General features: G+C 42.4%; 1 protein-coding gene across 4 annotated transcripts in view; it reads left to right on the plus strand.

The window, feature by feature from the left end:
- Positions 1 to 23,809, plus strand: part of dhx9 (DEAH (Asp-Glu-Ala-His) box helicase 9) — an 84,725-nt gene extending 60,916 nt beyond the window's left edge. For all 4 annotated transcript variants that reach the window (XM_085982594.1, XM_085982595.1, XM_085982596.1 and 1 more), the window contains 8 exons: positions 1,712 to 1,872; positions 2,618 to 2,729; positions 7,897 to 8,058; positions 8,179 to 8,306; positions 9,683 to 9,912; positions 10,520 to 10,635; positions 11,844 to 12,041; positions 19,591 to 23,809. In XM_085982594.1, the coding sequence (XP_085838720.1) occupies positions 1,712 to 1,872; positions 2,618 to 2,729; positions 7,897 to 8,058; positions 8,179 to 8,306; positions 9,683 to 9,912; positions 10,520 to 10,635; positions 11,844 to 12,041; positions 19,591 to 19,927 (1,444 nt within the window). In that variant the 3' untranslated portion in view covers positions 19,928 to 23,809. The remainder of the gene's footprint in view (positions 1 to 1,711; positions 1,873 to 2,617; positions 2,730 to 7,896; positions 8,059 to 8,178; positions 8,307 to 9,682; positions 9,913 to 10,519; positions 10,636 to 11,843; positions 12,042 to 19,590) is intronic.

The raw sequence follows: 23,809 nt of genomic DNA on the forward strand, positions 1-23,809 counted from the left end.
TCAGTGTTCTACAGCATTGAAGTACTGCAAACACTGACAATTACTGCACAGAAGTGCAGGGCTGCACCCAGGTTCTCCCATGACTCCCTCCACAGCACACAAGGAGGTCCTCTACCCTTCCGATGGGTGGAAGAAACCTCCCCAGGAGACCAAGACAGCCTGGTTGCACATTGCAGAGGAGCTCACAAGCAGGGGGGGTCGTCGGGAGGACCTGGGTGCAGTGGCGCAAACCTTTGAATGATTTCAGTAGATCAGGAAATGTTAGTACAAAGCCACACTCCACCTCATCCTGCTGTGCCTCTCATCACATCTCCCTCACTGCCTTCCCTACCCTACTCCTGCACATCCTTACTCACACCAACTTAACTTACCTTGCACCTCCACCCATCCCTCTCTATCTACATTATCGCATCCCCATCTCACTAGCCACCCCTCACACTCCCTTTCATCCTAGTGCAATCATACCAACTAACAACACACAAAGGTAGCCACTTGGGTGTTTTATCCAATGTTCATGTAAAGTTTCTGTTAATGTGCTGTCAAACATTGAAACCTTTATTTTCAACATTTTGCATTCTCGGACAGACTTGTGTGCACCTTTGGAAGTGGCTTAGTGAGCTGCAGTGAATGGTGAGACATAATGGTACCCCCGCAATGGTGATGTGTGTGAAAGAAATGGCTTGGCCATTGTATGGATGCTTTATGGTGTTGGTGTGGGGTGGTGCCAACCTGGCACATCATGTGGCAACCAGGGTATACAGCGCCAAGTGAAGTAAATCTGGTCATGGTGAGGCCGTACCTGGCTTGTCGGGTGCTGATGCCCTCTGTCCTGTGAAGCATCAGGTGATTGCGGAGAAGGTTGGTGGTGGTGTTGGTGCTGCTGGTATGCCTGGTCATGGTCAGATTCTGAGGACCAAGGTGAAACAGTTTAAATGGTACCCAGGCTGATGGAATAGATGGCAGGTGAAGTTGAGATGACAGAAACAATCTGTCAATGGTGAGAGAGATTGTTCTAGTGAGGTGACACTGGATAGAGAGTTTGCTCCAAACACGTGTAGCCTGCATAAAGCTCAATCTGTGTTCCAAATGGAGTAAGCAGCAGCTTCTGCACTTGGAAGGTGAACAGCTGTGAGGTAGGAGCTTTTATAGTGTATTTCAGGCTGTCAGCTGATTCAGTGGCCATTCAACTCCCGCCTCAGGTTAACAGACGTGGTCCACGACCAGTGTGGACCCCATAGGCGAGCAGTTAAAGTGAAAAGGTAAGGTTAAAACCATCATTAATGGTCTGTCAACAAGCCAATAATTGCTTTAATTGGTTCACCCACCTCTGCGGGCTGGGTCTGATCCGAGATCACAGACGCGCCATTGGGAAAGGCGCTTTGTGGCAGAATGACGGTGGGTTCCCGACCCGTTGTCAAAAAAATCAAATTTCCCACCCGACCCACCACCCATTCTGCCCGCTGACCACCGCCCCCCCCCCCCCCCCCCCCCCCCGGAAAATTCCGGCCATTGTGTTTAAGTAGTTTGCTTTGCAATACAAGTCACTGAACTGCCTTCTTTGGTAAATTTGTAATCAAGTTCAAGTTTCGAGGAATAGGTTTCAAATTTACATAGTTAATTATAAAATTGTTACAGGAAATGATAAATTCCTGGAATTGTGTAAATATTCTGAAGTGTAATTTCATTAACAACTATCTTTGCCCACTCTCAGACTTGAAACGCACATGACTCCAGAGATATTCCGCACACCTCTTCATGAAGTTGCTCTGAGCATCAAACTTCTTCGTCTGGGAGGAATTGGACCATTCTTGGCTAAAGCTATTGAACCTCCACCGCTGGATGCAGTTATTGAGGCAGAACACACCTTGCGAGGTAACTCCTAGTTATATGGTGGTAAAGCTGCTTTAAAAAAAAAAAAATGGTAAAAACTATAATGTCCCCAAGAGACTATGGTACCTTGCACTAAATTACTGTTTAATTTTATGTAGAATGATTGTGCAATGTTTTAACCTCAACTTAATGTATAGGAAATAATAGAAAGAAATTAACTAATTTAACAGAGTGTTCTCAAAACGCTTTAAATTGCAAGGCTCCATGATTTCTTTTTTAATGTAGTTATCAGCCCTTCCCTGAATATTACAGCATTGAATTCCTAAACTGGGAGTTGCAATTTGATTGATTGCAGCACTGGATAAGTTCTTTATATCATCCAGAGTAAAATTTTCTTCCGCCTTTCAGCGCAATGCAAAGTATGAAAATGACCACCATGTAAATCATTAAAATCTTGAAAACATCATTTCAGAAGCCAATTATTTTCAATTTTACACTTGACTTTTAAAAATTGTACTTGTGACAAGTACCTGCATTCAGCTGAAGCAATCATTTAATAACTGTGCAAGTGTGCTACAATAAATTGCTGGTTCATGGTTTAAAATCTCCCTTTCCACCACAAAACTGGAATCATAAATTGTTCATCCGAGTATAGTATCAGAAAACTCTTCAGAGAGTAACATCTATGATGCCTGGACTCTAGAAGCAGTTTCTTTATATGTAACATAATGTGTGTATTCGGGCTTAATAAATGAGGGATATTTAAACTTGTTCTCTTCTTTCTCAGAACTTGATGCTTTAGATACTAACGATGAGCTGACTCCTCTGGGCCGTATCTTGGCCAGACTTCCTATTGAACCACGTCTTGGCAAGATGATGATTATGGGCTGTATATTCCAGTGAGTCAAAGCAGAGAATAATACTGGGAAAGGATCATATTCAGTAGACTAATAAGTACGGTAATACTTCTCGGGCCTAAATTTTTCTGTTGTAAAATTAGAACAGAAAATACATATTTCTAATGTAGACTTCATTAAATGCCCTCTATCTGTTGCATAGATCATTTGCAATACATGGAGGAAACATGAAATTGGTGACCTGTTGTTGGATGAACCAGAATATGTGGAGCAGACTGCATGACATTATGCCTTTACATCAAATATGCACCCGTATGAAGCTTTCTTTGAACTGACTTGAGCTCACACAATGAATAGAAATTTATTATTAACTGGCTTCTTTTTCTATTGATTTTGTAATAATGGTCATATTCTGCTTTCATTATACTTCACATTATTAAGGATAATTAGTTGGAACACCTGTCTTTTAAGATCTTTTCCAATATCCACTGTATCTGTAAGAATGATTGGAGACCGTAAAGCCTCTTCCTGACTTAAAATTTCCCAGCATCCATACTGATTGGCATAATGATTGAGTAATTTCTGAAAGTTAAATTTATTTCTAGAGTTCAGATTTTGGGGCAGACCTGAACCATATGAGGCATCTTTATTTCCCCCATACAAAACTCACTGATATATTGTTTCTGTGGACATCCTTCCTGTTGTCACAAAGTCAAAACAACTACAGTGGCACCTTGGGGTGCTGGGATTTATAATGTTATTAACCTAAGGCTCATAAATTTCAATTGTGATGTGTGTATATATGTCTGTATCTTACCCCACGATCCCCACTAAATTTCTATTCATTGTGTGAGCTCAAAGAAAGCTTCATACGGGTGCATATTTGATGTAAAGGCATAATGTCATGCAGTCTGCTCCACATAGTCTAGCCATCCGATAATGTTGAATTAAATTGATTTCTAAAATATTTATAATGTGTTGACATTCTAAGATTCCAATCATAATCCTGTGTAAATTCAAAGAAGGCAACAAAATGGCTCCAAATGGCAAAACATTGAACACAAGAGAATGACTGACTATTATTGTGCATTAATCAAAAGCAGAGGGGGAAGCCGTATTTTTAATTCTCTCAGTCCCATTCTACTTAATGCCCTAGCAGAGAGACACCACCATGGGAAAAACAGATAGTCATACCTGTATGATACTTCATGCCTCCTGACAGCTGGCCAGAGGTGATAGGACGACAGGGGGACTGTGGGGCAAGATTTTTCATGGAGGCAGCTCTAGGTAGATCCAGGGTACAAAGTTGTGAGCGTAAAGCACCAACATATAGATTAGTAACAATACTGTGGAGGAGGAATTCCTGGAGTGCATACAGGATGGTTTCCTGGACCAATATGTCGAGGAACCAACTAGAGATCAGGCCATCTTAGACTGGGTATTATGTAATGAGAAAGGATTAATTAGCAATCTTGTTGTGCGAGGCCCCTTGGGGCGGAGCGATCATAATATGATAGAATTCTTCATTAAGATGGAGAGTGAAGTAGTTGACTCAGAAACTAGGGTCCTGAATTTAAATAAAGGAAACTACGATGGTATGAGGCGCGATTTGGCTAGGATGGATTGGGGAGCGTTACTTAAAGGGTTGACGGTAAATAGGCAATGGCAAACATTTAAAGATCGTATGGATGAACTACAGAATTTGTTCATCCCTGTTTGGCATAAAAATAAAACAAAGCAGGTGACTCAACCGTGGCTAACAAGGGAAATTAGGGATAGCATAAGATCCAAGGAGAGGACATATAAATTGGCCAGAAAAAGCAGCAAACCTGAGGATTGGGAGCAGTTTAGGATTCAGCAAAGGAGGACAAAGGGATTAATTAAGAGGGGGAAAATAGAATATGAGAGTAAGCTTGCAGGGAACATAAAAACTGACTATAAAAGCTTCTATAGATATGTGAAGAGAAAAAGATTGGTGAAGTCAAGCGTAGGTCCTTTGCAGTCAGAATCAGGGAAATTTATAATGGGGAACAAAGAAATGGCAGACCAATTGAATACATACTTTGGTTCTGTCTTCACAAAAGAGGACACAAATAACCTCCCAGAGATGTCGGGGAACATAGGGTCTAATGAGAGGGAGGAACTGAATGAAATCAGTATTTGTAGGGAAATGGTGTTACATAGAAACATAGAAGATAGGAGCAGGAGTAGGCCATTCGGCCCTTCGAGCCTGCTCCGCCATTCAACGAGATCATGGCTGATCATCCAAACCCTAGCACCCGGTCCCTACACCGACAGCCATCCCACCCAACCCAAGGAAATTGACGGGATTGAAGGCTGATAACTCCCCAGGGCCTGATAACCTACATCCTAGGTTACTTAAGGAAGTGGCCCTAGAAATAGTAGCTGTATTGCTGGTCATCTTCCAAAATTCTACAGACTCTGGAACAGTTCCCATGGATTGGAGGGTAGCTAATGTAACCCCACTATTCAAAAAAGGTGGTAGAGAAAAAACGGGGAATTATAGACCGGTAAGCCTGACATCGGTAGTGGGGAAAATGCTAGAGTCCATTATAAAAGATGTAATAGCAGAGCACTTGGAAAACAGTGACAGGATTGGACAAAGTCAACATGGATTTACAAAAGGTAAATCGTGCTTGACTAATCTACTGGAATTTTTTGAGGATGTAACTGGTTGAATAGATAAGGGAGAACCAGTGGATGTGGTGTATTTGGACTTTCAGAAGGCTTTCGATAAGGTCCCGCATAAGAGATTAGCGTGTAAAGTTAAAGCACATGGGATTGGGGGTAAGGTACTGACTTGGATAGAGAACTGGTTGGCAGACAGGAAGGAAAGAGTTGTAACAAACGGCTCTTTTTCCGAGTGGCAGGAAGTGACTAGTGGGGAACCGCAGGGATCGGTCCTTGGACCCCAGCTATTCACAATATATATTAATGATCTAGACGAGGGAACTAGATGTAATATCTCCAAGTTTGCAGACGACACAAAGCTGGGTGGGCGTGTGTGCTGTGAAGAGGATGCCGAGAAACTCCAGGATGATTTGAACAGGTTGGGTAATTGGGCAGATGCATTATAATGTGGATAAGTGCAAGGTTTTCCACTTTGGTGGCAAAAACAGGAAGACAGATTATTATCTGAACGGCAATAGATTGGGAAAAGAGGAAGTGCAACGAGACCTGGGTGTCCTTGTGCACCAGTTGCTGAAGGTAAGCATGCATGTGCAGCAGGCGGTTAAGAAGGCAAATGGTATGTTGGCCTTCATAGTGAGAGGATTCGAGTACAGGAGCAAGGATGTCTTGCTGCAGTTGTACAGGGCCTTGGTGAGACCATACCTTGGGTATTGTGTGCAGTTTTGGCCGCCTTATCTGAAAAAGGATGTTCTTGCCATGGAGGGAGTTCAGCGAAGATTCACCAGACTGATAGCTGGGATGTAAGGAATGACGTATGAAGAGAGATTGGGTCGATTGGGCTTCTATTCGCTGGAGTTTAGAAGAATGAGAGGGGATCTCATTGAAACTTATAAAATTCTAACAGGACTAGACAGACTAGATGCAGGAAGGTTATTCCCAATGATGAGGGAGTCCAGAACCAGGAGTCACAGTCTAAAGATAAGGGGTAAGCCATTTAGGACAGAGATGAGGAGGAATTTCTTCACCCAGAGAGTGGTGAACCTGTGGAATTCTCTACCACAGAAGGCAGTTAAGGCCAATTCATTAAATATATTCAAGAAGGAGTTAGATATATTTCTTAAGGCTAAAGGGATCAAGGGGTATGGGGAGAAAGCAGGGACCGGGTACTGAATTTGGATGATCAACCGTGATCTCATTAAATGGCGGTGCAGGCTCGAGGGGCCGAATGGCCTACTCCTGCTCCTATCTTCTATGTTTCTATGTAACACAAAAATTAACCATAGGGTAAGGAAACAAATGCCTTTACAACAACAACAACTTGTATTTATATAGTGCCTTTAACGTAGTAAAACGTCCCAAGGCGCTACACAGGAGTATATTAAAACAAAAAAAAATTTGACACTGACCCACATAAGGATAAATTAGGACAGGTGACCAAAAGCTTGGTCAAAGAGGTAGGTTTTAAGGAGCGTCTTAAAGGAGGAAAGCGGGGTAGCGAGATAGTTAGGTTTAGGCAGGGAATTCCAGAGCTTTTACTGGGAATTGATTGATGTGGGGACATGAAATATTTTTTAAATGACAAATGCATTTTGTACACGATGAAGAAAATTCAGGGATATACCTAAAGACTCCACAATCCTCAAGTTAAACTCCAGAGAAAACTCTTCACACGAGACTTAACTTATGAAATAAATTCCCACTCAGAATAGTAAATGGCCACATTCAGAGGGGAGCTGGACTGATTGCTAATTCAGCAAGAATTAGTTAGATTTGGATTTGGAATAGATGATGTCGGAATCTGTGGATGATGGGTTGGTCTAGTTGCTGTTATGTACAAAATATTAGGCTACAGGTACAGAACAGTACATATTATATGATGGGATTTCTGCCAGCGGAAATCTGATCTTCCACCCTTCAAAAATCCAAACTCATCCAAAACTCTGCTGCCCGTATCCTAACACTCACCAAGCCCCGTTCACCCATTACCCCTGTGCTCGCTGACCTACATTAGCTCCCAGTTCAGCAACGCCTCGATTTTAAAATTCTCATCCTTGTTTTCAAATCCGTCCATGGCCTCGCTCCTCCCTATCTCTGTAATCTCCTACAACCCTCCGAGATATCTGCGCTCCTCCAATTTTGGCCTCGTTCACACCCCCAATTTTAATCGCTACACCATTGGTGGCTATGTCTTCAGCTACTGAGGCCCTAAGCTCTAGAATTCCCTCCCTAAACCTCTGTGCCTCTTTTTCCTCCTTTTAAGACGCTCCTTAAAACTTACCTTTTCTGCCCTAATATCTCCTTATGTGGCTCGGTGTCTAATTTTGTTTGCTAACATTGCTGTGAAGCACCGTTGGACGTTTTACTACGTTAAAGCCGCTATATAAATGCAAGTTGTTGTTGTTGAAATGCTTATTATTTTGTTTGAATAGTTATGAATATTTGTTTCTAGTTTGATAGCTATAGGATTCTATTTTTTATAGATGTCTTAGTTATGAATGGAGTTGGAAAGCTGTTGCTATTGATAGAGATGTTATTATGAACTTCTTATTTGTTGCAGTGTTGGCGATGCAGTGTGCACCATATCTGCTGCTACCTGTTTTCCAGAGCCTTTTATTAATGATGGCAAGCGTCTTGGCTACATGCACAGGAACTTTGCAGGAACCAGATTTTCAGATCATGTGGCTCTGCTTTCAGTTTTCCAGGCCTGGGATGATGCAAGGTATTATTCTGGTGATGAGTAGGAAAACAAATGCTTGCTAAATTGTGTTTATATTGTTGTACAGTACTTCCTGAATTCTGTAAAGTAAACTTCATGTAGGCATTTGCAATTTTTTTCTAGGATGGGAGGGGAAGATGCAGAAATACGGTTTTGTGACCATAAAAGGTTAAACATGGCAACTTTGCGGATGACATGGGAGGCTAAGGTTCAGCTGAAGGACATCCTCATCAACTCTGGTTTCCCTGAAGGTATCATTAAATGATTAAAATTGTGTTTTACTGCTTTTTTTTGATTTTTGAAATCTAAAATATAATGTATGTTTATGCAGGTTTTAAAAGTATTTTGTTAAAGTTATAACACTGACAAAATAGAAAGATGCATTTCAAGTGATGTACACTATTCCTGTTTACTCTTTTTCATTCTAAGTGATCCTACTAAAGACAAATCTTTTTAAAACACGGGTATATATCAACCTGGTGACATGATTTAATTTGTTCAGTGTGGTAAGAATCAATTTCTTGGCTTAAGGGCAGAAAACAGTGAGTTGTGGTAAATGGCTGTTTTTCAGACTGGAGGATGGTAGACAGTGGTGTTCCCCAAGGATCAGTGCTGGGGCCACTGCTTTTTTTGAGAGATATATATAAATGACCTGGATATTGGAATGCAGAGTAGAATTTCTAAATTTGTCGATGACACCAAACTTGGGGGTGTGGCAAACGGTGAGGATGATACCAATCGACTGCAGCAGGACATAGGCTAGCAGAATGGGCAGACAAGTGACAGAGAATTTAATACAGAGAAGTGTGAGGTGATGCATTTTGGCAGAAGGAACAGGGAGAGGCAATATACACTTAATGGCACAGTTTTAAAGAGTATGCAGGGACAGAGGGACCTGGGAGTTAATGTGCATCGGTCCCTGAAGGTGGCAGGGCATATTGAGAGAATGGTTAACAAAGCATATGGGATCTTGGGCTTCATAAATAGAGGTATTGAGTACAAAAGTAGAGAAGTGATGCTGAACCTTTATAAAGCGCTGGTTAGGCCACAACTGGAGTATTGCGTCCAGTTCTGGTCACCACACCTTAGGAAGGATGTGAAGGCCCTTGAGATGGTGCAGAGGAGATTTACCAGAATGGTTCCAGGGATGGGGGATCTTAGCTACAAGGACAGGTTGGAGAAGCTGGATTGGTTTTCATTAGAGCAAAGGAGGTTGAGGGGTGATTTGATAGAGGTGTACAAGATTATGACAGGTTTGGATAGGCTAGACGAGGAAAGGCTGTCCCCACTTGTTGATGGTGCAAGGACTAGGGGACACAGATTTAAGGTTTTGGGCAAGAGATACGGGGGAATGTGAGGGAAAACTTTTTTACACAGCGAGTGTTGATGATCTGGATCTCACTACCGACGGAAGTAGTGGAAGCGGAGACACTCAATGTTTTCAAGGGGAGACTGGATAGACAGTTGAGGGAAATAAACTTGCAGGGCTACGGGGATAGAGCGGGTGAATGGGACTGACTGGATTGCTCTACAGAGAACTGGCACGGACTCGATGGGCCGAATGGCCTCCTTCTGTGCCGTTATGACTATGACTCTGACAATGTTTTCTCCTTTTCCTTCTGAACAGAGTGCCTGATGACGCAAGTATTTAACAATACTGGACCAGATAATAATCTTGATGTGGTTGTCTCACTTCTTTGCTTTGGACTTTATCCCAATGTCTGCTACCACAAGGAAAAAAGAAAGATCTTAACCACAGAGGGGCGCAATGCACTTATCCATAAGTCTTCTGTCAATTGTCCCTTCAGCAACCAAGATACAAAGTATCCTTCCCCTTTCTTTGTGTTTGGGGAAAAGGTGAGTAATGTATAGCTTCTCAGTGTCCAAAACAACCCAAAGAGCTATTCCATTTCAGACATCTTGACTCACAAATCATAGTTTTCCAATTAATTTGTTTTCTGCTACTTTCCCCATAGTTCCTTCTGCTAAACCTTTGAGATCACTTAAAAACACAGTGGGATCTGTGAACTATTTGTACTGTTATTCTCCCCCCTGCCCCCAGTGCTGTTTCTCTTTAAAATATGGTAGGATATAATTCAGCAAAAAACTAAAATTCATGAGTGTATAACAAATCTGACGAGTTCGATCATAGTCATGTAGGTGTGCTACCTTTTCTTTGAGAGTCCATTAGATCCTCAGGAAAATTGATCTATATAAAACTCAATAGACTTCAAACTGGGCGCCCGGAAAGATTTGCATTCGATACCAGTTTTTAATTTGTTGTTACATCAGATACTTAGGTATGGCCGGGCAACATTGTACAGCTACATTCTAACCTAATTTTTTTTAATTTAACAAGTTTGCTATGGTAATGAATAGTTTTTTTTTTTTTTTTAAAGGGTGTGGGGAAAATCATGAGCTTGACCAATTACTGAGATACTAATGGACTGGCATTTCTCCTCAGATCCGAACTCGGGCTGTATCTGCAAAGGCGATGACTTTAGTTAGTCCACTCCAACTACTCTTTTATGGTTCGAAGAAGGTGACAGCAAATGGAGAAATTATTTTGATGGATGAATGGTAAGAAAGCTTGAAGCTCCACAATTCTTTTACTTTCAGTTTCAGTAGAAGGTTAATATCCAGTAATGTTTGGTGCTTGAGAATCATTTGAATCTGTCAGTTGTGCATGAATTAATTGCAATTGCCCTGTGTCTAACCATGATGATGGACAACAGTTGTGATAATTCAACAAGGTGATGACATTTGGCAGTGTTGAATAACATAATGTAAAAGTGTGTGGAGTACTACATGATCACTGATTTTAACATTTGTGATGCAGCCCATTTCATTGGTTCCTGATAAAGCTAGTGAAGTATTGTATGTGCTTTGCTCACCCCATTGGATCTGATCTGTTCCTGAAAGGTGATATTGAATTGATTACTCCGGTTAACTTCAATGTCACTGCATTTGACTTAAAATTGTTACTAGTCCTGGTAGAACACCGTGGGCAGTAATGAAACTGATGTCCACATAATCTGTTCCTGTTACTGCAAATGAAGTTTTCTGTGATTTAAAGCCATTGGAGACTTTCATGATCTAGAAGTATTTGTTTTTTGGCTGTGATATGAATCAGTCGCTCTGGACTCATGTTTCATATCTGAGCCAAGCAGACATCTGGTCACGGGTATGTTTTTTTCTCACTAATAAGAATGCAACATGTTATCCTAGATAGTTTGCAAGATGAAGAGATTTTCTCATTAAGATAGTCAAAACATTCTATATCCTTGGCTTGTCACCTTTTTTATGCTTCCATAATCCTATACTTAAGCTATTTTTTTAATCAAGTTTGGTGTGTACTCTTATACAGAGATGTTTAGGTACTGTAAATAATTACTGCTTCCTGGAGCATTGGTGACAGTGATGTTTGTTCAGTCTGCAATGGAACATCCACCTTCTCACAAACATCTGGCGATGAAAAAATGTTAATCTTCCTAATTATGACTTTTAAGTAATGTAACTCATCTATTAACTGTGTTCTCCCTAAAAACTGTTACTTGTAGTTTAGCCATATTCGAAAAGCTATCAAGTAGTATTAGTTTTTATCATATAGGTTAAAGTGTTCTGCAATAAGACATGTTTCCCATTGGTCTGCATATTGTTATTTGCTGTTGTATGGTTTTACAGTTCAGCTCATTAATTTCAGGGTAGCTTTTGCGGAGCAACTAATATCTTTTTGATCCATTTGACATTGGTTGTGTTAAATGCTAAATATAATTTGTGCCTTTTAGGATAAAGTTGAAAATGCCTCATTATGCAGCAGCTGCAGTGGTTGCTTTGCGTGCAGGAATGGAGGCACTGGTTGTCGAAGTTGCCAAGGATCCTGAATTCATACGGCAACTGGATCCCACACATGAACGGTTGCTGAACATGATCCGGCAGATTTCAAAACCTGGGGCAGCGGGCATTAATCTTCTGGCAAACACAAGGTGAATTGCATTGTATGGTTTTAGACAACACTTTGGGTGCAGTTGTGTGAAGCTTGAATGCTCTCATATATTTTAGTAAGAGCCACAATTCATGCTCCAATCAATGTGAATCCTGGGACTGATTGTAGCAACCGTTGTACCTGATGCAAGGCTGTTGCAATCAAATCTTGCACAGTGGTCTTTGAGACGGTGCTCATCCCAGATTGTCAATCAACTAGTACATATCTGAATTGTTACGGCTGTGTTCTTGAGAAAGGCATGCAAAAGGGACACTGGTTACATTCTCCACCCCCCATGTAACTGCCCTCCCCCCCCCCCCCCCCCCCCCCCCCAACCGAGCAGGGTGGTGCAGATAGGTGGAAAGCCCATGAAATTAACCCAATTGCACACTTTCTGGCATAAAAACAGACTCGACTATTTATAATTTTGTTTGCTCATGCTGTTCATAACTAAAATACAGATCTGCAACAAATCGGACATCAGTAAGATATATAAGTAAGTAATGTTGAAGTTTCATCCCATGTCTTGACACCATGCAGTCATAACACTCGTTTAATCACTATGTTTCCAAATTATCTTTTAATGTTTATCAATTTAGGGTTCTGTATTATGGGCTTAGATTTGGCAGTTTTTTTTAAAAGCACACAAATTTCACAGTTGACTCCACTAAACCAGAAGTGCAAATAATGGCCCGGATTTTGCAGTAAGGTTATCAGCGCTGACCGTTATTAAGGAGTAAATCAGACAGCAACTTCGGCATCCGCAATGACCTTTCGTCAAAACTGAAAAGTTAGAGATTTAACAGTATATAAGCAAGTACGGAGGCAGGGAAAGGGGAGCAGAAAGAGAAAGAACAAGTCTGTGATAGGGTGGAAGGCAGGAGAGATTAAATGACAAAAGGTATGATTGTACGAAGCAGAAGGAGATGGTAATGTGACAAGTAAAGAAACAAAAGATGGGTCTAGAGGAGCTGTAAATGGTAACAACAGAACCATTGCCAGCACCTGCTGCCTGGAAAAAATGGAAGCAGTGGTTATGATCTGAAGTTATTGAAAAGTGCCCAATCGAAAGTTCCTTGAGCTTCCGTTAAGTTTCATTGGAACCGTGTAGGAGTCTGAGGTCAGAGTGGGAGTGGGCGGAGAATTAAAATGACAAGCAACTGGAAGCTCAGGGTCACGCTTGGGGACTGAATGGATGTGTTCCGCAAAGCGATCACCAAATCTGTGTTTGGTCTCCCCAATGTAGAAGAGACCGCATCGTGAGCAGCGACTACAGTATACTAAGTTGCAAGAAGTACAAGTAAATCACTGTTTCACCTGGAAAGAGCGTTTGGGGCCCTGGACAGTGTGAAGGGAGCAGGTGAAAGCCAGGTGTTGCATCGCCTGTGCTTGCACGGGAAGTTGCTGTGGGAAGGGGAGCAGGTGTTCAAGGGTGATTGAAGAGTGGACCAGAGTGTTCCGGAGAGAACAGTCCCCTTCGGAATGCTGGGAGGGGAAGGTAAGATGTTTGGTGGTGGCAGAAATGGTAGCGACTGGTGGGGTGGAAGGTGAGGACATGGGGAACCCTATTGTGTTTCTGGGAGGGAGAGGAGGGGTGAGATCATAAGTGTGGGAACTAGGGTTGCAAAATTCCAGGAATTTTTAAAAGAGGAAACTTTCCATGGGAATTTATGGGAATTTTGAATTTTTTTGCACACTAATGGTTTTTGTCTCTGACCCTTATATTATCTTTGTCATCAAAATAGACATACTGTTCCATACAAATAAAAACAGGCTTTCAAAACTTTATTTAGGTTATAATTTTGAACTTTATTGAACCCCCACAAAAAAGACCCATCTAAAATAAAATAAAAAGAGCATCAGCTTATTTAGCCTGTAATTTGTCCTTATTTTGTCCCTTTGACTATTCTACTCATGAGTCTTCTACTCATCATTGCTCCTCCTGATTCTCTGGCTCTGACGTGTCCATTCCCTCCTCTGTGTCACTGTCTAGCTGTGTGGTGGACACTTCTGTATCTGGCTCAATAAGTTGTAGGAAGCCCGGATAGCCACCAGTTTCTCTACTCTCTTGTTAGTCAGCCTGTTGCGCACCTTTGTATGCGTATTCCCAAAAAGTGACCAGTTTCGTTCAGAGGCCGCTGATGAAGGTGGGATTTGGAGTATCAGCGATGCAATGGGTGACAGGGCCTCAGATACACAAAGTCCCTTCCATCAGGTATGTGCACTGATATGCTTGCATGATTCCCATATCCCATCCCCATTCCAAAGACCTTGCTTGGTAGAGAACTTTGCCAGACTTCCCAGAACTTTGCCCACGTCCAGATTGAGGTGGCGTGAGAGGGTAGAAATCACACTGTAAGCGCTGTTGATCTGTTCTCCAGAAAGTATTGGTCTCCCAACATGCTTTGGGTGCAGCATGAATCGGCTTGACACAAAATTCTTGACGCGTCTATATGAATTGAACAATTGCCTTCTCCTCTGCTTTGAGCAGCGGGGATGTGGGTTGGCCAATGCTGATTTGTTCTTTTAAATCAGCAAAAAGCCTAAGAACATCTGACAAGACAGCGTCATCTCCTTCAATCTGAGCAATTGCAGATGCTACTGGTGAGAGTAGTTTAAGGCTGCTAACCACTCTCTCTCCCAAAACACATCATCCAGCAGTATTTTCTTGATGGTGGTTTCCATATCCTCAGACTGGGATATTGCCATTTCTTGCAGCGACTCCTTACCCTCCGGAAGGCTGTTGTACGTTATGACACGCCACCCCATCTAGTGTTGCTGGGCAGCTTCAGTGTGGTGTTCTTGTTCTTTGTTGTTTGCTTGGAGTTGTAGGTTGCTGCAACTACTGTTTTCCCCTGACATACTTAACACTGTACAAGAGAGCCAAGCAAGTTGTTTCCATGGTTCTCAAACCCATGATGTCCATGAGGAGCAGGTTGAGCCCATGAGCTGCGCACCCAATAGACACAATATGAGGGTACGCCTCCTCCACTTGAGCTCAAGCAGCCTTCATATTCGCAGCATTGTCAGTAACTACTGCAAAGACCTTTTGTGATCCAAGATCGCTGATGACCGCTTTCAGCTCATCAGCAATGTGTGTGTCTGTTGTCCTTCGTGTCTATGCTCTTGAAGAACACTGGGAGAGGATTGGAGACAATGTAGTTTATGATGCCCTCCCCTCGTACATTTGACCACCCATCTGAGATAACTGCAACACAGTCTGCCATCTCTATCATTTCTTTGAGCTTTCCTTGGACTCTGTTATACTCAGCCTCCAGCAAATAAGTAGACAAAGCATGTCTGGTGGGAGGACAGTATGCAGGGCGAATAACATTGAAAAATTTCTTCCAGTACACATTGGCTGTGAGCATGAGGGGTGAGCCTGTCACAGATACAGCTCGAGCAAGGCACTCATCTGCATTCTTCTGGCTATGGCTATGGTTATCCATTGTATCAAAGAACCTTCCAAGTGGGCCAGGAGTTGCTGATGATGAGCCTGATGCTGAATGTGAACCATCATCTTCTTGAATGGAAGCAGAGGAACTCTGGGCTGACTGCTGTGAGCTTTGAGTGAAGCTGTTGCATTTGGATAAATGCTGCTGCATCTTTGTGGCATTCTTTACATATGGCTTTGTACAGTGTTTGCACATGTACACAGTCTTTCCATCTTTAATGCCTGGGGAAAAATGCTTCCACGCATCCGACGGTAAACGTGGCATTGTTCTATACAGAGAAATAAAGGGCATTCGTCTGTGTCGAACTGCGGTCGATCAGCACGATTGCAACAGGGTGAGTAAATTTTTCCTGATGCTCCATGTGATGGCGCACAACGCTACATCACCAATAGAGGGAGCTAATCGCTCATCCAACCAATCAGGACACATTTGTTCACAGTCACACATAAAACTTGTAATTATTAAAACAAGCCAAGTAAGAAGATAAACATATATTGATTAAGAAATTCCTTAATAATTAAGATCCCATCTCTGTTAGTAATTTTAAGAGAGGACCTGTGGGGGAAAAAAATAGAGTCCTTACAGGAAGTGGGTGGGAGGAAGTGTAATCAAGGTAGCTGTGGGAGTCAGTGGGGTTACAACAGATAATGGTGGACACCCTCTCCCCAGAAATGGAGATAGTGATATTGAGGAAGGGAGGAGTCGGAGATGGACCATGTGAAGGTGAGGAAGGTGTGGAAATTGGATGCAGAATTCATGAAATTTTCCAGTTCAGGCGAGAGCAGGAAGCAGCACCGATCTAGTCATCAATGTACCGGAAGAAGAGGCGGGGGAAGGGACCTGAATAGGACTGGATCAAAGAATGTTCCATGTAACGCACGATAAAGCAGGCATAGCTAGGACCCATACGAGTTCACATAGCGACACCTTTCATTTAGAGGACGTGAGTGGAGTCAAAGGAGATGTTCAGTGCAAGAGCTAGTTCAGCCAGGCGGAGGACGATGGGGACTGGCTGGGCCTCTATTCAAGCAAGAAGCGGAGAGCCTGCAGGTGGGGGTGGAAGTGGATGTCCTTGGTGCAAAGGAAACGGTTAGGGCCAGGAAACCGGAAATGGTTAAAATTGGCAGAGGACGTCGGAAGAGTCATGGATGTAAGTCAGATGAGACTGGACAAGGGGAGAAAAAATAGAGTTGAGATAGTAAGAACTAAGTTCCGTGAGGCAGAAACGATTGGTCTGTCAGGGTAGTCCTGTTTGTGGATCTTGGGCTGTGCCAGGTTGGAGGACTCTTGAGGTTGGGGGCCGTGGGGGAAGGTTTCCAGATGAGATGCGGTCAGTGACTGTCTGGGAAACAATGGCTTAATATTCAGTGGTTGGGTCATTTTCCGGGGGAGGTAGGAGGAGGTGTCGGAAAGTTGGCATTCAGCCTCTGCAAAGTAGAGGTCTGTTCGCCAAACAACAACAGCACCACCCTTGTCGGCAGGTTTAATGACAGTGTGAGGGTTGGACCTGAGAACGGAGTGCTGCAAGTTCAGAGGTAAGTCAGTTAGAGTGAGCAAGGGGAGTAGAGAAATTGAGACCGCCGATGTCATGCCGGCAGTTCCCAATGAAAAGATCGAGAGGGTAAGAGGCTAGAGGGAGGGGTCCAGGTGGAATGAGAATATTGAAGACGGGAGAAAGGGTTCACTGTGCAGGGGGAAGACTCCTGGCCAAAGAAGTGAGCACGGAGTCAAAAGCAATGGAAGAAGAGCTCAACATCGTGCTGAGCTCTAAATTCATTGAGAGGGGGCCTAAGGGGATTATGCTAAGGACCGATCGTTCCGGGTCAGAGAGGGGAAGGTCAGAGGGGATAGTGAAAACTCAGCAATGGGTGATGTTGGAAGGTGGGTTGGGGTCAGAGGAAAGTGCCGGGGATATCCTGAGGGGTCTGGACAGAGTAGAGAGAGAAACTGTTCCCATTGGCAGAAGGGTCAAGAACCAGAGGACACAGATTTAAGGTGATTGGCAGAAGAACCAATGGCTTTTTTACTCAGCAAGTGGTTAGGATCTGGAATGCAATGCCTGAAAGGGTGGTGGGGGCAGACTCAATCATGGTTTTCAAAATGGAGTTGGGAAAGTACTTGAAGGAAAAAAATTTGCAGGGCTATGGGGAAAGGGCGGGGGAGTAGGACTAGCTGAAGTGCTCTTGCAGAGAGCCAGCACGGGCTCGACGGTCTGAATGGCCTTCTGTGCTGTAACCATTCTATGATTCTAAGAAGGATTTGGAGGGGCGTTGGTATCTAAGAGTTGTTGACACTTGCGGTCCTTGCTGAAAGGAAGACAAAACTGTTTTGTTAAATCGCTGGATGATCGAAAGATGAATTGGAACTGCGAACCAGGACAACTCTGAAATAGTGAGTCGATGCTGCTGAAAAGAGGTCGAGAGTGTACAAACGGCTTTAAGCATGGATCTTGGGGAGACAGCAAGAGCAGCTGTTTGAGGAACGCAGATATTGCCATGGTATTCAGAGGGCAGCATTTCAAAATGAAAGATTATCATGAGTTGTTTGCAGATTCTGTTTCCTTCTCGTGATTTTATGGTGTATTATTGACAACAAGGGCACACATTTTATGGCGTATTTCTTATTGACAGCAAGAACACATGTCATTCCTATCCAAAGAGATGTTTGATTTTAATTGTTGGTAACTTATAAAAAGCTCCCTCTTTTAAATTTTTAATTGGTGTTGCCTGCTTTTATCTTCAGACCAGGGTCTTTTAAAATTATTAGCCCTTGAGAGTGCCAGCTGGTTCAGCCAAACATTGATCTCCAGGGTGGGGTGGGGGGACAGCAAAACTCCTGTCCAGATAAGAACTAGAAATGGTTAGATTGATGACATTGACATGTTTTTTTCACATCCGATGCTCCAGATCAAAATATCTTTCCACAGTGAATACCAGGCAGGAATCTTGCTTCAGGAGCCTTCTAACATTTTGTCTGGTGGTCAGGATATCTCAAGTGCAAGCCAAGGAATCTTCCCCATACTGATCAAGAGTAGTGCGTGGTCTGTCCAGATCATTATTGGACACCAGTACATTTAACTAAGCTGCATAAGATTACTTTTCCATCAGCTACAGAGTTTCAGCCAGGGTTCTTGTTCTTCAGCGATTCCTGTCTGTGGACATTGGGTAAAGACAGGGCCAGGCTTGGCCGTTACACACCCAGTGTTGAATAGCCTACCACTGCTCAATGTGTAGACTACCGTGTGAAGAATGGGCACTTGGGCAGGTACTAGAGTGTGACTGGTGCTTATGCAACTATTTAGACAAAGTCAAGTTTTAAGAGGTGAAAATGGGAGGGAAAACAAACAAAAAAATGATTTGGGGAACAAACCAATTCAATTGGAATTGTCCCAATTTCTGGATTAATAGAACAATCCCTACTTTGAAACAATGTTTGGTAAATAATGGTTAATTTCAAAGTCAGAGCCACATTAACCCATTTTCACTTGGAAATAATAAATGATGGAATATGTACAGGTACAAGTACCAAAGTGGATAAGAGATAAGATAAAATTCAAGACCGAACGCTTTTAGTTGCACTTTCCTGTGTAAGAAAAACAGCTTGGTCTGTACTTGAAGCAATTACAAGGAGCCACGGCCACTGAGAATTGAAGTTTACTGTGGCAGTCAGCATTGCTTATTTGGCAAAATTAATTTGAAGTTGTAAATGCATTCTGAGATTGTAAATTCTGAAGGAAGAGTTAGCAAGAAAACTAAACTAATGTTTAGGTTTTCTGGTTTTGATTTTTGGCTGTGGTGATTTTCTACATGAGTAACAAACGGCATTGTAATTGCAGTTCACTCTTGATAGCCTCTGTTAATAAGCATTTACATGTTCATTTTGCTCCACCTATGGTTGTGCTTTCATACTAAACATTATTGGGATTGAATGGTTTACTTTGTGGAGAATATAAACATATTTAAATTAGTAGGACAGATTGTTTATCATCTCACCAAACTTTATTTTTGTTATAGACTACCTTCATACTATTTTTTATGCTATGAATTTGACTTGTTATATAGTGTTTATGTAATCCATTATTTTGATTTATTACAGATTTGGTGATGGTCCTCGTCCTCCCAAAATGGCACGTTATGACAACCAAGGATTTGGTGGAAGAGGGGGTGGCCGTGGTTCTGGTTACAGGGGAGGAGGTGGTTATGGAAGAGGAAGTGGCTATGGTGGTTCCCGTGGCAGTTACAGTTCTGGATATTATGGAGGAGGAAGAGGTGGTAGTGGAGGAAGCTACCAAAGTGGTGGTGGTGGCAGTAGTGGAAGTGGAGGATACAGTGGCTACCAAAGTGGTGGTAGTGGTGGTGATGGAGGATTCGGTGGTAACCAGGGTAGTGGAGGATACAGAGGAGGATATAGTGATAGCAGAGGTGCCTACTAGAAAAATGCAGGAGACCAAAAGTTGCATTTGTGCACAATTTATTTGTATTGATAGTAATACAGCTTTGTATTTAATTATTTTCAGAAAAACAACAGTGCATGCACATTGCAAATGTTGTAACCAGTTTGTCAGTTCTTTTTATGCAAATATTTTCTGTACTTAGTGTGCACTTTAAAGTGCGGTCTTACAATGAGGAAATGTACTTGTGACACATCAGAAATAGCAGTTTAGAATCCCTAAGAATATTAAAGTTTACTTAGCAAATGGCTAGTTCGAATGTTTTCATTTGATTTTCGTTGTATTGCAGAGAAGAAATAAAAGTGCAGTTACGGAACAAGAATATTTGGATTTGCGTATTATTGCCCATTTTAAGTATATTTATACTGAAGCTGAGCAGCTTAACATAAAAAAAAACTGTTCTGACTTGAAGTGATATATTAAAAGCATTAATCAAGACTAGCAAAATTAAATGGACAACTCTGAAAACAAACCCCTTTCTTCAATGCCTGTTAGCATCAGGTGAATTCAATAAAGGGGCATGTTGATACAAGTTCTTATTTATAATACATTTGCTATGCTCAAAGGGGGGAGAAATTTGAAACCGTGCCAGTGTTGATTAATTTGTAGTATTACATTAACACTGAATAGTTATGTTAACCAGAGATTACTGTGAGTTAATCACTTTGCTCGTGAAGGATCCTGCACCAGTCAGCGTGGAGGGAATGTTGCATGCATTCCGTTCAACCAAAAGTTTAGTCACACTGCCACCTTAGCCAACATTTAGCCACCTCGGTCTACCTTACTGAAACAAATTATCTGGTCATACATCTCATTGCTGTTTGTGGGACCATGCTGTGTGCAAATTGGCTGTTTTTTATTCATGGGATTTGGGTGCTGCTGGCAAAGCCAGCATTTATTGCCCATCCCTAATTGCCCTTGAGAAGGTGGTGGTGAGCTGCTGCTTTGAACCGCTGCAGTCCGTATGGTGAGGGTACTCCCACAGTGCTGTTGGGGAGGGAGTTCCAGGATTTTGATCCACCAACGAGGAAGGAACGGCGATATATTTCCAAGTCAGGATGGCATGTGACTTGGAGGTGATGGTGTTCCCATGTGCCTGCTGCCCTTGTCCTAGGTGGTTTTGGGAGGTGCTGTCGAAGAAGCCTGGTGAGTTGCTGCAGTGCATCTTGCAGATCTTGTAGACACTGTAGCCACGGTGTGCTGGTGGTGGAGGGAGTGAATGTTTAAGGTGCTGGATAGGGTGCCAATCCTGGATGCTGTCGAGATTCTTGTGTTGTTGGAGCTGCATTCGTCCAGGGAAGTGGAAAGTATTCCATCACACTCCTTACATGTACCTTGTAGATGGTGAAATTGAAACTGCACTTCGATGGTTTTTATTTTGGGGGGATGGTGATGGTGGGAGTGAGAAGCTGCCAATTTAAGGATGAAAGGTGATGTTTACAAGCCCTTGGGACACTGACATATGTTTGCGACCCCACCCCATGATCTTGGCAATGGATCTTTTTGCATAGAAAGCAATGCAAAGCATCATTAGAGTGGTTGCCCTAATAGTTTAACCATGCACAGCTTCATGGTAGAGACCAGAAACTGGGAAAGAAATTTCAGTCTCCTTGCTTTTTTTGTCTCGAACACAACCAGGAGACGATCCAGAATTTTTCACCTTGAACATTCTGTGGCCCACAATTTGGATCTGGCTATCAGCCTGTGGGATATAGAGAAAATGGCATTACATTTGAACTTGGCAATGGAATAGAGGACTAGTGTCAAGACCTGCCCTGGAGATTGGAGCCTGAAGACCCAGTTACAACTGCATTTACCCAAGTTATCACCACTCTTGAGGTATTGGCCACATTTAGGCAACCAACAGATAGGGCAACTCCAGGCAAAAGTAGAATATGGTGCCACGCTGGGAACATACTCCCAAGTAGCCTGCCCATAATTACTGCTCGTGTTATAACTGAAATGCATCACCAGAACCACATAATGATAGTTGATTTACATTTTGGTGGAAGAAACTTTGTACTGAAAAAGTGGAGGAAATGCTCTCCAAGTTCTGACACACTCAGCAGCCCATAAACATGGTACCTAGTTCTCTCAAAGGAAAAAAATAACTATAATTCACAGGATATTTGCATTCCAGTGGTGGCAACAATACCTTCTCAGTGTATTTCAAGAGACCTTGTTTGGGATCCATCACAACTAACATTGGATACACTACAAGCATCTCTACTGCTCACTCATACCCATGAAGCCATTATACTCACCTGTCCATTGTCTCATCTGAGAGCTGAGTGGAAGGGCTCTTTATTATGTTTTCAGTCAATGAAAGGACCAAGATTTCTATCAAACAAAAAAAATGCTCTTTATTTCAAAAGGTTGTCCTAGTTTAAATATTTGTTATTGCAGGGTGGCAAGCTCAACATAACAGACATCTAAACTTGCCATTTAATTAGAAGAGCAGCAGGTTTATTTCTGCTTCTCTGTGATCTAAAGACTAAATTTTCCAGCAAGCCATCGATATGTGTTTATTATTGAAAGAAAAACAAAACATATCCAGTCATTAAAGAAGCCGCAGTGATTTTTGGCAAAAAGTACAAATGTTTCCAAATTAAAAGAGGCGTCATATACTAATGTTTAAAGTTACACCTCTTGCAGTGTTTGATTGCAGTAAACAGAGTAAGTGGATAAGAATAAGGCCAGCACTTATTGCCCATCCCTAATTGCCCTCAAGAAGGTGGTGGTGAGTTGCCTTCTTGAATACAGCTGAGTGGCTTGCTAGTAAATGGGTAAATGCAGTTGTAACTGGGTCTTAAGGCTCCAATCTCCAGGGCAGGTCTTGACACTAGTTCCCTACTCCATTGCAAGGTTCAAGTATATTCAGTGGAAAATATTGACTGCCCTAATGTTTGCAGAAGCACAAAAGAATATAAAAAGGATCAAAATAGATGATTTCACCTTGTTCTGATTACACATTTGAAAGCCAGAGGAATTGAGAGGGAATTTAGACAGGTTCATTACAGTTTTACGAGAACATTGTGGTTATGGAGGACTGTTTAATGCATTTTTTTTTTAAACTCCTCAAAAGGAACTTTCTGTGCATGTCTAACTGTTGCTTTATATAAAAGTTTGTTTGCTTCCGACCCCATATCCTCTCCATCACCAAGACCGCCTACTTCCACCTCTCTAACATCACCTGTCTCTGTCCCTGCCTCGGCTCATCTGCTGAATCCCTCATCCATGCCTTTGTTACCCCTACACTCGACTTTTCCAATGCTTTCCTGGCCATTCTCCCATCTGAATCCCTCATCCGTGCCTTTGTTACCCCTGCACTCGACTATTCCAATGCTTTCCTGGCCATTCTCCCATCTTACACCCTCCACATGATCTCATCCAAAACTCTGTTGCCATGTATCCTAATTCACACCAAGTCCTGTCCACCCATCATGCCTGTGCTCGCTGACCTACATTGGCTCCCAGTCTGGCAAAGCCTCTATTTTAAAACCCTCATCCTTGTTTTCAAATTTCTCCCTGGCCTCATCCCAACCTATCCCTGTAACCTCCTACAGCTCTCCGAGATCTCTGCGCTCCTCCAATTCTGGCCTCTTGCACATCCCCAATTTTAATCACTCCACCATTAGCAGCCGTGTCTTCTGTTGCTAAGGCCCCTAGCTCTGGAATTCCTAAACCTCTCCGCCTCTCTCCTCTCTCCTCCTTTAAGACGCTCATTAAAACCTGCCTCTTTGACTTGTCCTAATATCTCCTTATGTGGCATGGTGTCAAACTTTGTTTGCTAACGCTCCTGTAAAGTATCTTGGGATCTTTTACTATGTTAAAGGCACTATATAAATGCAAATCGTTCTTCAA

Source organism: Somniosus microcephalus, chromosome 3 (assembly GCF_052327205.1).
Source record: "Somniosus microcephalus isolate GS21.2 chromosome 3, FLI_Smic_1.0, whole genome shotgun sequence".
Taxonomy (NCBI): domain Eukaryota; kingdom Metazoa; phylum Chordata; class Chondrichthyes; order Squaliformes; family Somniosidae; genus Somniosus; species Somniosus microcephalus.